The sequence below is a fragment of the Oryctolagus cuniculus genome, chromosome 1 (assembly GCF_051225735.1).
Source record: "Oryctolagus cuniculus isolate XC-2025 breed Fujian yellow rabbit chromosome 1, ASM5122573v1, whole genome shotgun sequence".
NCBI lineage: Eukaryota > Metazoa > Chordata > Mammalia > Lagomorpha > Leporidae > Oryctolagus > Oryctolagus cuniculus.
In genome coordinates this window covers 145,548,342-145,564,303 of record NC_142867.1, presented here as the reverse complement: position 1 = coordinate 145,564,303, position 15,962 = coordinate 145,548,342, and the positions used below count along the sequence as shown (strand labels likewise).

Here is a 15,962-nt window from a genome sequence, read left to right as displayed (position 1 = left end):
CCTGGGAAAGGCAGTGGAAGATGGCCCAAGTGTTTGGGCACCTGCCACCCATGTGGGAGACCTGGATGAAGCTCCTGGCTCCAGGCCTCGGCCTGGCCCAGCCCTAGCCATTGTAGCCCTCTGGATAATGAACCAGTGAATGGAAGATCACTTTCTCTGCCTTTCCCTCTCTGTAACTCTGACTTTCAAATTAATTAATCAGTAAATCCATCAATAAATAAACTCAAATAAACTTTTATTAAATGAAAGTGAGAGCACATACATAATAACTGAGGTCTTTGGAAAGGTCGGTGCTAAACCAGTTGTGGTCTTTTCTGCCCAGGTGATTTATGAACATGGATTTTACCTTAATTATTTTTTTAAAGATTGATTTATTTAGGGGCTGGCACTGTAGTATAGTAGGTTAAATCTCCTCCTGCGGTGCCAGCATCCCATGTGGGTGTTGATTCAAGTCCCAGCTGCCCCACTTCCAGTCCAGCTCCCAGTTAATGACCTGGGAATGTGGTGGAAGATGGTCCAAGTGCTTGTCCCCCTGCACTTATGTGGGAGACCTGGAAGAAGTTCCTGGCTCCTGGCTTCAGATAGGCCCAGCTCAGGCTATTGCTGCCATTTGGGAAGTGAACCAGTAGATGAAAGACCTCTCTCTCTCTCTCTGTCTCTCTGTCTCTCCCTCTCTCCCTTTCACTGTAACACTGCTTCTCAAATAAAAATGAGCAAATTGTTATTTTTTTATAAAATTTTATAAAGGATTTATTTTTATTTAAGAAGCAGAGTTACAGAGAGGGACAGAGGGAAGAGGGGGGTTAATTCCCCAAATCGCCACAATGGCCAGGGTTGGATCAGGCCAAAGTCAGGAGCCAGGAGCTTCATCTGGGTCTCCCACATGGGTGGCAGGGGCCCAAGGACTTGGGCCATCTTCTGCTTTCCCAGGTGCATTAGCAGGGAGCTGGATTGGAACTGGAGCAGCCAGAATTTGAACTGGCACCCATACAGGATGCTGGCACTGCAGGCAGCAGCTTAACCTGCTGCACCACAGTGCTGGCCCTAGTTTTTCATATTTCGATAGATATGGGAAAGCCACCGAGGGTTTGCCACAAGTGATTTTGCTATGTAGAAAGGTGAGAAGGACGCTGAACTGAAACAGGTGAAGCCTTTGCTGAGGAGAAAGGGCATGTCCCAGAGACCTTTGCCTGGACGGAATTCCTTGTGCCCTGGAAGCTAAGAGTTTAGGGAAGTGTATTATTGTGCTGTTACAAATAAAAATTTACCTCTGAATGGAAAAGATGTATAAAACTTGACCTCTCTTTTTAAAAGTTGAGAGACCTGGGTTAGAACTTAATTTTGGTGAGATTTTGTAAGTGGCTTTGGAATCTTGGTTTTCGTGGGGAGCTGATAAAACTGAACTGTGAGGAGGCTCTCGTCGTCTCTGACTCGCACTCTCCACAGGAGGTTTTGTCTAGAGAATCTGCTGAGTGCAGAGCCTGAAAACTCAGAACAGGCCTTGTGTGTGCACGGGGTGGGAATCTTCCGAGGCCCCCTGTGTCTCCTGTTCAGCTGATCAAGCACTCACTCTGCTCAGATAGGCTTTGTTACCTGGAGTGCCTGTTAGTGACTGCACACTTTGTAGTATGAATGAGAATACCGGAGCCTCTTGGTGCTCTGGGTGAGCTGGAAAGTGGGTATGGTGGGCTGAAGCTCCCCAGGGGAGAGTTTTCCAGCGTGCTTGGGTGACAAGGTGGAGCCATGATTGGGTTTGAGACTTACTGACATTTGCTGTCCACCGTGTGGCCATTCTTGGAACACCTGGAGGTTCTATGGCATCACTGACACATGGAATAAAGTCCTGTGGAACTGTTTTCCTTCAGGCTGTCCGTCGGCTCCGAGTGAGCCTGCTGCAAGCGCCTGGTATGGCATCTGTGGTCGGAGGTCTGAGATCTGAGGTCACCTCAGAATCTTACCGTGCAGTGTGTACTCGTGTCACTGATCACTGTGCCAGTGCAGACTTCCTATGACGGCCCCTCGCAGAAGGCACATCACAGTCCTCAGGGATGTGTGTGTGTGTGTTTTTTTTTTTTTTTTTTTTTTTAATTTATTTGGAAGACAGAGTTACAGAGAGAAGTAGAGACAGAAAAAGAGAGGTCTGCCCTCCACTGGTTCACTCCCCAAATGACCGCAGCAGCCAGAGCTGAGCCAATCCAAAGTCAGGAGCCAGGAGCTTCTTCTGGGTCTCCCAGACAGGTACAGGGGCCCAAACACTTCCACTGCTTTCCCAGGCCATAGCAGAGAGCTGGATCGGAAGAGGAGCAGCCAGGACTAGAACTGGCGCCCATATAGGATGCCGGGGATTTAACCTGCTGCACCACATAACCAGCCCTTTAAGGGTTGTTTAAAACTATTTCTCAGGAGAGTTAAGACATGTCTTCATTTGGAAATGTACAGTCTATTGATGAAGGCAGATGATAAAAGGTGCATAGTTTAAGTTAGTTTTTGTGTGTCTTACCAGTGTCATTTTTTAAAAAAGATTTATTTATTTATTTGAAAGTCAGAGTTACACAGAGAGAGGAGAAGCAGAGAGAGAGAGAGAGAGAGAGAGAGAGAGAGGTCTTCCATCTGATGGGTCACTCCCCAATTGGCCACAACAGCTGGAGCTGCACCAATCTGAAGCCAGGAGCCAGGAGCTTCTTCCAGGTCTCCCACGAAGGTGCAGGGGCCTAAGGTCTTGGGCCATCTTTTACAGCTTTCCCAGGCCACAGCAGAGAGCTGGATCAGAAGTGGAGCAGCTGGGACTTGAGCCGGCGCTTCAGGACAGGGCGTGAACCCGCTGTGCCACAGCGCCGGCCTCACCGGTGTCATTTTTAAGATGCCACCATTCTGAAAATCATAGCAAATTACAGGCTGGCAATTTAGTATTCTGCTCCTCCCTGTCCATCCCCAAGCTCTATAATCTTGCTTTTGAGAACTTCCTCACAATCTCTGCCTAATAAGGCGGTGTGTGTGGAATACTAGTGGAATCTAAGCTCTCCGAGCACTCACACTGGGGCCTGATTGTGTTGCTGCTGGAGTGAAAGCTAGTCCTGGACAGTGCTCCTGGCTTTGAGGCATCACGAGCAAGAACGCAGAGTAGGGCAAGTTCCCTGGGCTGTACCTCCTCTTGCACCCTCTTCTCCCATCACCCTGCTTGGGGTCTCCCCCACCACCACCACTTGTATCTCTGCTTCCCTTCTCCCACACGTTCTCCCCAGGCATTGGGGTGGGAGGCTGCAGTGATATGGGGAGAACACATGAGGGTGCAAGGCCCAAGTTTAAAAGGTTGTGTGTAACGAGTAGCCTCTGCTGTAGAGAGTGAAGAGTTCAGGACGCAGGTACAGCTTAGTGATTTTGTACATTGTTCAATTAGTGTTATCTATTTGATAACATTGGCTTTCTTTTCTTGCCTCATCTTGGTAATGAATGCTCCCTCTTGCCCCAAAATTAAATAAGTGAAAGCAGTAGGCTTTCAAAAAGTAGATGGACATAAATGATAGACCTGAGAAATGAATGTATAGAACTAGAAAGTGAATGGATAGACTGTGAGTACTGTTGTATAAGGATTTCTCTGTATTTATTCTAGTAATTTTTAAGCTAGCAAATCAGCCAAAAGAAACATTGACTTTTTTTTCTGATACAGTTTGCCTTAGAAATGTTGTTGTTTGTGCTAATAATTAGGACTGCTAATTTGAAATGATTATACTAATTCTATTCATTTTGGATTATATTATGAAATAGTACTTCCACTGTGCAGTATTGCTGACTTAAAATATGTGAAAAATGGTTATTGTAAACATCTTCCCCATCATTTCTGTGAACACTGTTTATAAATCAATCTTAATTTTCTTTACAAAGTTTCTCAGGAGTAGCAGTGACTACTGTTTTCATGGGTGGGTTCTTGGGAGGCAAGTCATGGAATAGTGGTCTGGTGCCACTCTTTTGAATTAATATTTATTTTATATGTCTGTGACTGTCGATTCTGATACGCTAGGAGCAGCATTTGCCCACATGTCTGACTGTTCTGCCCCTTGTCCTATGGTTAGCTGAGGATGTATAGTTTTGTGGACAGAAGGTTTCCCTTAACCTCAGGTAGCAAAAGTTTAAGGAGCTCACTCACAGTTTTTTGCTTTGGGAGTCATGGAGGTTCTCTCTCTCTCTCTCTCTTTTTTTTTTTTTTTTTTTTTTTTTGTTGCTTTTTGACAGGCAGAGTGGACAGTGAGAGAGACAGAGAAAAAGGTCTTCCTTTGCCGTTGGTTCACCCTCCAATGGCCGCCGCGGCTGGCGCGCTGTGGCCAGCGCACCACACTGATCTGATGGCAGGAGCCAGGTACTTCTCCTGGTCTCCCATGGGGTGCAGGGCCCAAGCACTTGGGCCATCCTCCATTGCACTCCCTGGCCACAGCAGAGAGCTGGCCTGGAAGAGGGGCAACCGGGAAAGAATCTGGCACCCCGACCGGGACTAGAACCCGGTGTGCCGGCACCGTAGGTGGAGGATTAGCCTATTGAGCAGTGGCGCTGGCCTCATGGAGGTTCTCACAGGTGCATCATTGAGAGGCGACAGAGAGCCGTGGCACACACTAGAAAGAGTAGCCACTATCATATCCACCTTTTGTTTCTGCCCTGATATGTGGGAGCTACAGTTTTTGGTTGTTATTATTATTTATTTGTGTTTGTTTTCATAAAAACCCCAGGAAAGCTCAGCAAACAAACCAATAGCTCCCCGCATGTGCACACGTATTCACGCAGATCAAAAGTCCAGCAGGCTGCAGTTTGGAAGCCACTCATCTCGCTGTGTTGTGGCTGGTTGGGACTGGTGCCCTGGTAGTGAGCAAAGACATACTTTATCACTGACAATGTAGACAACCAGTACTGTCAACGGGGATTGGCTTACAAGATGAGCTGTGTTTTTTATTCCTGAACTGGGGTTGGTCCCAGAGTTGGCATTGTAACAGTTTCTCAAAGTGGCTGGTTGTATCAGGAGATGATGATTGAGGTCTAATGGGAAACATTGGGTTTGTACTGACAGCTGAAGGATGGTGGTGTCCTTTGGGCTCAGTTGTATATTGAAGAGGTTCTGTGTAACAGAAAGCTGATGCCCTGGGGTGGTTTTTGGTAGTGTAAAAATGCAGTTTATGAGAAGGGAATGTAATCTTATAGTCAGTGTTTTAGAAGCTATTTCAGGCTATTTCCTGAAATAGTTTTTCAGTCAGTAGAACAGATAACTATTTCTTGGTGCGGATGCACAAAATTCATTTCCAGACGTCCAGCTGGATGAGCTGACCTAAGTAAGGGCTTCCCTGTTGGTCTATCCTAAGAGGCATTGTGGGCATCTCTCTCTGCAGCTGTGTTGGCACTGATGACACCATACCTCCAGAGCCGCAGGCAGCATCCAGGCAGCCAGTCCTCCTGTGCTGAAGGTCTGTGTGCCCAGGGGCTTTTGCAAAACTCAGGAATTACTCACTGTTAGCCGACTACTTTGTACTTGCTTATTTCCTGAGAGTTAAACAATGCAGTGAAGCTGAAAAGCCCTCCCTCCCCAGCAGCAGAGAGAGAGAGAGAGAGAAGCAGGTGTGGCAAACACGCCCCTGGCAGCCTAGGCCAGGGGACTTGGGAAGCAGAGCTATGGCTTTTCTTTTGTCTACTTCCTGGAACCCTTGAGACTGCTATGTGGCAACCTGAAAATTGGACTCCTGGAATTCTTGGATTTATGGGTACTAATCTTTAATTAATGTAAGTAATATGAGATGTTAGCCTACCTCACGTGGTTTTCCCTCCATGCAAGGGTGCTAGGTGCTTTTTACGTTTATTGATTGGGATTGTGTTTCACAGTAAAGATTCAGCCCTTCCTGGGTCTTAGTGCTGCTGCTCACCTGCCTCACCTGGTCCTGGCCTTGCTAGCACAAATCAGCTGCTCACTAATACTTGTCACACATTTGGCCATAGGTACACTCAAGAAGTCTCCAAATGGTAGATTGTCTAAAAATAGAAATCAAGGGCACTTTTGCATAGAATGAGCCTTGGGCATACCTATTTTCTCAAATTTCTTTTCCTAAATTAAATTGGAGCCATACTCGTGAACATTGCAGAAGGGCAGTAGAAATGCCCAGCGCCATAAGCAAGACACCGATCCTCATCTATCCCTGCTGTGTGTCTGACTGCCGCTGCCCTGTGCCTGCCTGAGTGTTAGTGTTGGCCCGTCCACGAGAGTCCCAGGTGCAGAGGTGGGTCCACCCAGCTCACGGCCCAGCGGAAGCTGGTGGACTAGCTTATTTCACTAAGTGTAGGTTTTCCAGTTGCATTTCTGTGGTCAGTGTTTCTGAGGGCAGTCAAGAAACTGCGATCACCCCAGGGCCTGCAAAGTGAAATATGCAAATGTCTAAGCACTCTAAATTAGAAAGTAAACATCCTTTTCCAACAGTTTTTTTCTAGAATAAAAACAAAACAATAAAATGACTGCTAAAAAATTATTGTGGAAAGAACAGCTGACAAAAGGGAAAGAGAAATAGCAAAGACAAAGAGATTTAATTCCTCTCTTGTGAAATCTTCTGGAGGATTTCTAACAGTGCAATCATGTATTTTTTAGATTCAATAAACTCACTTAAAAAGATAGATTTATTTATTTATTTATTTATTTGAAAGAGTGATAGAGAAAGGGAGACACAGAGAGATCTTATCTGCTAGTTCACTCCCTCATTGGTCACAACAGCTGGAGCTGGGCCGAACCAAGAGCTTCATCCTAGTCTCCTATGTCATCCACTGCTTTCCGAGGTGCAACAGCAGGGAGCTGGATTGGAAGTGGCGCATCTGGAACTCTAACCAGTGCTCCAGTATGGGATGCTGGCACAAGAGGCAGCTTATTGCACTGCACCACAGCTGCAGGGAGCCCCCCTACCCCCTGCTATTTGAGTGTGTGATGCGTAGTGTGATTATGTGTGTATGTAGCATAGTTATCTAGTGGAAACAGCATACTGGTTATGCACTCTTATAGGCTGCCCTCTGTGCAGGGGGGTCCTGCAGTGTTGTTGGGTGGCAAGAGGGGTTGGCTTACGGGAAACCCTTTGATGATGATGATGATCCTCCTCTATGTTCTGCCAATGCTGCTGGGGAAGTTTCTGGAAGCTGGGCTGTACTGGAGCTCCATGGAATGTGGTGGGGGTGGGGCCTTAGATTGTGCGTCTAAGGACAGGGTCTGCTTGATGGTATTGTGTTTATGTTTCATCCCTAAAAATACTGAATAAAAGCAAATACGTGTACATTTATATATACATGGTATCTGTATTCTGAGTTCTGGGCTTCAAAATAAACCTTTGAGTGTCTTGAATATTCCTTTATCATTTAAATGCTGATAGCAGTGACTTTTTTGTAAAAGGGAAACTTTTGGTGAATGTCTTCATTTATGCCCCTGTGCAAGTCCTGTGGTCCCTGACTGCTCCCAGGTGTGACGCTGTCACCTGAGGATTGCTGATAATGCATACATCTGAGTGTCTGACTCCTAGCAGTTTTCATGACATTTTAAGAGATCTTGCCTGACTATATTTAGACTTGGAGAAGAACTAGAAATCAGCCAGTCACAAGTTTGGATTCTTCAGAATCTCTCATCTGTCTGAGGCCTTCTTTTAGAGAAAATGGACCTTTGGATTAATGTTATTTGGATAGAACTAATGTGCTGAAAATTGCTCTAGAATTGAGGGTGCTCTCCTGATTCTGGTCGTGAATGGACTCGGCCGTGGGGCATGGGACCGTGTGGGTCCCCACTGTGGTTCTGGTGTTTACCACTTGTCAGTGCATATCCAAATCTCACCACTGGATACTTGCCTGAGGGCAGTTGATGAGAAATTTCAACATGCATCATTCACTGTATTTCCCCATAGTTCTTTCCCTAATTTATTTGAAAATTATGTGGGGAAATGGGCATGTTTATGTGTTTGTAAGAATTAATTGACTCTAATGATGGTAAAAACAACTGTGGATACAAGGTCATTGGTTTTGTGTTCTATCAATTTAGAAACTCTTGCCTTTGTTGCAGTGCAATGTTGGAGAATCGTACACTCTTGTCTTCAGTCTGCCTGCGTATAATTACTGTGCTGAGATCATGTGGGGTTTCAACACTTGGGAGTATTGCTTCTAGTTGCTTCTTATCAGCTGGCCTTGCAAACAGAGTTTAATGTTTGTTAAAGTAGGATACCCTCGTGTAAAGTGGCTCCCAAATACAGATTATTTTCTCAAACCTAATTTGTAGACGTTTAGAAAATGAGAGTAGCTATCTAGCTTGGATTTTTCTTCCATGTTAAAATAACCAGGTGATGACATCTGTGAATTTATACCAATTGTTGTTAGTAAAACTATCAATAGATTTAAAATATCAGAACAAAGTTTGTGTAACTGAGGCACACAGATTAGCCATATGGGGAAATCAAATCCCGACTGGCCTGAGAAGAACGTTGTGGCCTGCCTGAGGGTCTGAGTGAGCAGTTGTGCAGCGAGGGCAGGTGCAGCATTGCACTCAGGAGCCTGCGTGCGGTGGCTTGCTGAGGGCCTCGACGGCAGGTGCCTTGCTAGAGCAGCTTGTCTTTGTGAAGACTGAACGTTGGCGAGCTGATGCCTGAATGAGCCCTCTCTGGTTTTTCTTTTCTCCAGTCTCGCCGGTGATCATTAAGGAATGGGCAGCTTACAAAGGGAAGTCTCCTCAAACTCCGGAACTGGTGGAAGCCCTGGCCTTCAGGGAATGGACCTGCCCCAACTTGAAGAGGCTTTGGCTGGGCAAGGCAGTGGAGGACAAGAACCGCAGGATGAGGGCCTTTCTGGCCTGCATGCGGTCAGACACTCCTGCCATGCTGAACCCTGCCAACGTGCCCACCCACCTCATGGTGCTCTGCTGCGTCTTACGGTGGGTGGCAAGTCGAGTGTTCAGTGGGGTGGGGGGAGGCACCTGGGACCAAGCAGGGGCTGAGGCATGGTGTGGAACATTCTGAAAAGGACTTATTAGGGATGAATTGTGTTGTCTGTTGGAATTTGTCCTAACCCCGTATTTATAAGTGTTACAGAGTGTACACCAAGCAGGGTATTTTTCTTTTCTTTTCTTTTTTTTTTGTTTATGATTTATTTATTTATCTGAGAGGTAGAGTTACAGACAGAGAGGGGGAGATCAAGAGAAAGGACTTCCGTCTGCTGGTTCACTCCTCAAATGGCCACAACAGTTGGAGCTGAGCCGATCCAAAGCCTGGAGCTTCTTCCAGGTCTTCCATGTGGGTGAAGGAGCCCAGGCACTTGGGCCATCTTCCGCTGCCTTCCCAGCCCATAAGCAGAGAACTGGACTGGGACACAAACTAGAAGAGGAGCAGTCGGGATACGTGGGATTCTGGCACCACAAGTGGAAGCTTAGCCTACTACACCACAGCGCTGACCCCTGGTTTACTTGGATCTGTCTTGTGAATCGTGTTCTCCTAGGGTTGTGGTGAGTTTGTTTGAGGCTGGGATCCAGTGCTCACATTGTCAGCTCTGGCCTTAGGCGCCATCTCAGGTTGGCCCAAGGGACCCTTAACACTGTCTGTTTGGGGGCTTCTTGCTTTCTGGCCCTGCAAGATGCTTCCGTGCCCCTTGTGTCTCCCCACTCTGGGGAACAGCCTAGTCCCAGTTGTGAGCTCTGGACCTTGCTGATGTACACACTGCTGGCTCTTTGCTGACATTTGCATTCATGGATGTTTATTAAGTTTCTAGGGCTTGTCGATCTGGTTTGGTTTTGAAACAATGTAGGAAAAAATCACAACCACAGAAAGCTTTTTTTTTTTTTATTCCATACTTCAGTGTGATTTTTTAATAACATTTTCCTACACAACCACCATGTGGCCATTAGAACCAACCTACCTGGATCCTTTGGTTTATCCTGCCTCAGACCGCGATGCTTTCAGGGGTGATTCCTGACCAGAGGGCACACAGCTCTGTGTGTCCCGTGAGGCAGGACTCTGGTTCTCAGGGCACAGGGTGGTTGTGTGGCATGTGGGGTTACTCCCTCTTCTGTGACTGCTGCAGGTTTTGGGAACCTTGACAGCTGGAACTCCTCTTCCTTGGTAACCCTCAGAATATACTCTTCACTTGTTTGTTTATTGTTTATTTATTTAATTTTTTTGACAGGCAGAGTTAGAGAGACAGAGAGGTCTTCCTTCCGTTGGTTCACCCCCCAAATGGCCGCTACAGCCGGCATGCTGCGCCAATCTGAAGCCAGGAGCCAGGTGCTTCCTCCTGGTCTCCCATGCGGGTGCAGGGCCCAAGCACTTGGGCCATCCTCCACTGCCTTCCCGGGCCACAGCAGAGAGCTGGCCTGGAAGAGGAGCAACCAGGACAGACCCCGGCGCCCCAACCAAGACTAGAACCCAGGGTGCCAGTGCCGCAGACGGAGGATTAGCCTTTGACAGCTTTATGAGGTTTCTTGAATTTTTAAAAAATATTTATTTATTTGAAAGGCAGAGCTATAGAGAGAGGTGAGACAGAGAGATCTTCCATCTGCTGCTTCATTCCCCAAATGGCCATAGGGGCGAGGACTGGGCCAGGTCAAAGCCAAGAACCAGGAGCTTCTTCTGGGTCTCAGGTGGGTGCAGGGAACCAAGCACTTGGATCATCTTCTGCTGCTTTCCCAGGCCATTAATAGGGAGCTAGATTGGAAGTGGAGCAGCTGGAACTTGAACTGGCACTCATATGGGATGCCTGCACTGTGGACTGTGGCTTAATCTGCTGCACACAGCTCTGGCCCTGGGAGTTTTGCTTTTTGACTAGTGGTGCTGACTTTGGATCCTAGTAAGATAGTGTTGGGTACACGTGCATCCTAAGTGTTACTTGATGACAGCAGTTGAGAGGGACAGGGGACAAATGTCATCCAGATCTGTGGATTACTCAGCAGCAGAGATGCAGGGAGGTAGCTTGAGCAGGGTTTGGTGCAGGGGAGGGTGAGGTGGGCAGCGCAGAGCTGAATAGAGGTCTTTGTGGGGAAATAAGGTGGACAAGGGAGAGACAAGACAGCAGGTGGACAGATGCAGACTGAGATAGGTCCTGCAAGAACTTAAAGTCAGATAGTGAATAACATAACAAGGAGAGAGGACGTGAGGCCCCAAAGCAAGGCTCCCCAGGAATGGTATTGGCCATACCAGTTGTGTCCTAATGGTGGTATCAGGCCACCGTTCCCCAGTGATGAAGCAGGGCCCCGGCCAACTATGCCCTTTCCATCTCCATGAAGCCCTGGATTTCCCCAGTGTCCAGGCTTTACGGGCCTTCTCTGGGCGTCCTCACCCCTCCACACTATTAGGGTGAGGCCAGGCAAGTCAAGCAGCTCTCCTCCGTTCTCATAGCTGTTGAGCATATCTATGCTCAGGTTCCCACATTCTACTCATGTGCAGGAAAGAACATCTGGAGAAAATTCTCCCACAGATCCATGGGTAGGTGTAGCAGCATGGAAAGGGATTTGGAAACTCCCCAAATGCAGACAGGGAGATCTGGAATCAGTGAGACAACCAAGAGAAGGCTGTTAGCCACCTTCCCCTTAACTCACCGGAGTCCTGCTCCTGCTGTTCCAGTGTTCTGGTGTTAATCCAGATGTTTCCCTGTGTGCATTCTTTACACTCTGCATTCAGGAAGGTGTTGGTAGGACCTGTGAGGAGGAGGAGGAGCTAAATGTCACCTTTGCCATAGAAAGCCCAGAGGAGGCAGCAGCAGATGTCCCGACCAACATAGCTGTGTCACTTCAGCTAAATTGAGTTCCCGGAGCCTTCACTGCCAGGAAAGCAGGACAGATCTTAAGAAATACAGCCTTTCCCAAGACAGCCTTCTCTGATTCCGGTTTATAAAAGGCACCTATGGCCGGGGGCTGGGGAAGAGTGTATATTTAGTCATTGACCTTGAAATTGCATTTTCTTCCTACATTGTCACATAATTTTTCCATGCAGTATGTATGCTGTCTGAACCTCAATTTCCCCACCTCTAAAAGGGGGGTATTAATGATTCTTGCCACAGCGTTGCTGGGTGGGTGAGCCATTGTGTGTGAAATGCTTTGACCCAGGCTTGGAGCCAGCGAGTGAGCAGGCCTTGCAGTGGGAACTGGGGATGTGACAGATGGTGTGTCTCTCGGTGAGAGATGATTGAATGACTATATTGACGCACAGTAATGATCTCTCAGTGGATATAGTTATCACAGGAGCACACTAGGGCTGAGCATCAACTCTGCCCGTGGCTTTTGTTGGTCGCTCAGTAGATAGATGAGACAGCTTTGCTGATCCTGCCATGGCACTCAGGACTCCCTGAGTCATTTGCCAGAGATCACGTAGAAGTTGGTTTTTAGTAGTTGCTTTAGTCATCACTGGGCAGCTTGATTAGGGCAGAGAATTGGGGGTTACTGGACTTGCAGGAAGGTTTATAACACAGCCATGGAGGTTAGCTGTTCACTAGTTCATGGCAGATAACATGTGGGCCTGTGCCCTATACGTGGGCCCAGGGTGCTTGTTATTTCGGCAGTGCAAGGTGCCAAGGGAAGCCTGCACCTGCAACTTCCCAGCACTTACGCTTTCTAGCTGATGATATGGAAGGTGATTTCCTTTCAGCTGCCCATACCAGGGCACCCATTTTGAAGGCCGCGCTTCAGTGACCACCCTGGGCAGTGCCTTCCTCAGTCCCTACCTCCCCATGGTCCTCCACGTACCATCACAAGAGCACAGTTGTATCAGGAATCGCTGACCAGGGTGGGTCTTTGGCCTAGCCACTAAGATGTGGGACAGGGGATCTGCATCACACTGCAGAGTGCCTGGGTGTGAGTCCTAACTCCAACTTCATGCAGACCCAGGGAGGCAGTGGTGGTGGTTCAGGTTTAAGTGATTACCCACATGGGAGTCCTGGATCCAGTTTGCAGCTCTGGAGAGTGAACCAGGGATTGGGAACTTGCACTCTTTCTGTGTCTCAAATATTTTTAAGAATTAAAAAAATACAAAATTACCGATCATCTCATTCTGAGCATGCACTATTTTTACTCTAAATTAAAACATTCCCTTCAGCCCAGATGGTGATTGTGTTTTTGTTTGTAATTGGCTCCTTGAAGCAAAAAGAGCAGGGCTGCATGAGAAATCCTGAGTCTTTGGTACCTCCTGTCCTAACCCTGATTCACCCTGACCCCGACCCCGCATTGACTCAGACCCTCCTGCAGGTGTGCTGTGTGATGGGTGGCCATTCAGTTAAATGCCAATGATTTGTGTCCTATACCAGGTATATGGTGCAGTGGCCAGGAGCTCGAATACTGCGGCGTCAGGAGCTCGACGCCTTCCTGGCCCAGGCGCTGTCCCCCAAGCTCTACGAGCCAGATCAGCTACAGGAGCTCAAGGTAACGTATCCTCCTCTTTTCATGATCCTGGGAAGTCTGGCTTTTGACTTGGTATGACACAGCTCACCCTCCCAGGCAGGAGAGCCCAATGCTCTGAACTGGTGACACCACTGCAGGGTGAACTGAGGGCTCGCAGGGCCGGGGGACATTCCTTTCTAGTTAGAGATTTGCCATCCCCAGTTTGGAAGCAGTCAATTCCACTTCTGTCAGGGAAAGGTTTTTCTTTGTTTACCAATGGATGTTTATTCTTGTTTGTCTGATCAGGAAATAAACTGGCCTTTTTTATTTTAGGAGGGGATTCCAAACCTGAGGTGAGGAGGGCTTGATCTTAAGAATTTCGTAACATCTAGTCAGGATTCTTTTTCTTATTTCATCCCATTGTTCCTAGTTACAATTCTGGTTTTCTCTAAAAAGTGCTCTTTGCCCTTCTGGTATTGTAAAATCCCTTAAGCCACTTGAAGGACGGTGTGACCCCATCATCCCGAAGCCCGTTTAGTCAGCATTTAACATCATATTCCTTTTAATTTTGCCTTCTAGTAATTCCTTTTGTTCTTTAATTGTTTTGACAACATTGATTTTTCTCTGAGTTGTCACCTAATTTTTTAGTGTGCTTGTCTTTTCAGTGCACTTTTATTGATTGCTGTGTTCGCCTGGTTGTAATTGCTTTCTAATTTCTATATTGTATTTTCGGAAGGCCAAGATGTTTCGAAGTTAGCTAAACTCATAGATCTGCTTTTTCTTTTTACTGTGCAGGGTTTAATTTTTGGTTTGCCATCAGTTTTGTTTTTTGTTTTCTGTTTTTCATGCAGTTTGATTTGTAATCATTTAATCTCTTTTGACAAACCCGCCTTCCCTTGTAGATCTTTTTGTCGTTCTTTACGAAGGCGTTCTTTCCCTGCAGAGGAATTTTAGGCTTGCTTCCTAGGGTGTTAGTGTTTACCAGTTGGAGCTCAGTAAATGTCTGGTACTCCACAGATTATTGTATTACATTGAGTATTTGGTGTTGAGACCCTCCTCAACTGTGTGCAGCTCACCTGAGGCTCTGAAACAATATATATAAAAACCAGCACGTGGGATAATTGACCCCAAATTGTATTCTTTACTTTGCAGATCCAGTTTCTGTTTTCTGGACAGAATTATTATTATTTTAACATTTTTGCTCTCAATGTCTGGTCAGGTGCCCTGTCGGGCAGTGTGGCGGGGCCCAGTCACGGCCTCCCGTGTCCTCGCCGGGTCTCATCACGCTGTCTTCGTTGCAGGCTGTGCTTCAGGGGGTGGAAACACTTTTCCTAGAGTGTGGTGCCACCCTCTACCTCTACTCCTGTTTCTCTTATATAGATTATTACATCAGTATTGACATCCCACTTCTGAAAATCAGACCGCCAGGGACCAGGTATGCCCACCGAGCCGTATTCACCATCAAGTTACTTTAACCAGAGTTCATCTTATATCCCATGTCCTTTTCATTTTTGGATCAACACATAGGAGATAACTTGTGAAAAACAATCACACCCTTAAGCTTTCATTTTGGTTCTTTTGAGGTCTTAGTGCTTTCATGGTTTTCTCCTGATTCTTCATCTAAAGTGAGACATTTCTAGATGTATTCCAAAAGACACATTTCATGTAGAGTTGCCTTCAGGCTCATTCATCGTTCCCCGGGGTCTTGCTTATGTGGAGGTAGACAGTTACTTTCACAAGGACAGCCTACACTGTGAGCACAGGATTAGTGTGAGATCTGAGATAGCAGTTATTGGCCGGGGTGGCGGGAGGTGGTTGTTTGCTTTTTTTTTTTTTTTAAATTATTGAAGATCCTTTCAGCTCCACATTGAGAATTAATAGGAATAATCATTATTTAAGTGCTACAAAAATTACACAGAGTTGAGGGTTTCAAAACTCAGTGGTAGAAAATTGCCATTTTAAAATTACTTTTTTCATTTAACCATTAGTTTTTGACATACCAAAAGCAACGACATTGCTTTTTCACACTACACCATTTCACTGATTATGATGTGGTCAACTCTTGCCTGTTGCACTGCTCTATCCGGCCCTGCCCAGTTTGTGGATTGCCCAGATTCCCCTCCTGTCCCCTCCCCATGTGTTGTCCACTCCAGGCTTTGCTATCAGAGGAGAAAAAGAAGAGAACACCCATTTCGGAAAGTTTGAACTCTTAGGTACTCTGGGAGAGGTTTGGGGAGCAGACATTGAGACCTGAGGTGGATCTGTGAGGTCCCATCTCATCCATTTTCCTCCACCTCCGTGTCCATGAGTAAGCTGGGTTTCTCATGTGGTTCTTGAACTCCTGTGTCAGTGAGTTATGGCCCTTATTCCCTCCCTGCTACATTGCTGTACTGTCCTTGGTTGCCAGCAGAAATGTAATTATGAAGGTAACATTCCCACCAAGCCTGGGCCTTGAGGCAGGTAGGTGGACGGTCAGGAGAGATAGCTCTGCACAGTTGTAATATCTGCCCAGCTTCTTTCTCCTCTGTTCTTGACATCTCTATAATTGCCTCAAATTATATTAACAGTTTCACGTGCCAAGTGCAGAATATGAAAGATGGAAATTGAAGAGCTTTAAAGATAG

The 15,962-nt window shown here is 46.7% G+C and overlaps 1 protein-coding gene across 1 annotated transcript in view; it reads left to right on the top strand.

Annotated features, from left to right (window-relative positions):
* The window catches only part of FAM120A (family with sequence similarity 120 member A), a 118,264-nt gene that overhangs the window by 84,297 nt on the left and 18,005 nt on the right, over positions 1-15,962 (top strand). Inside the window, exons 11-12 of the mRNA XM_051846971.3 lie at positions 8,665-8,914; positions 13,267-13,381. Coding sequence (XP_051702931.3) covers positions 8,665-8,914; positions 13,267-13,381 — 365 coding nt within the window. The remainder of the gene's footprint in view (positions 1-8,664; positions 8,915-13,266; positions 13,382-15,962) is intronic.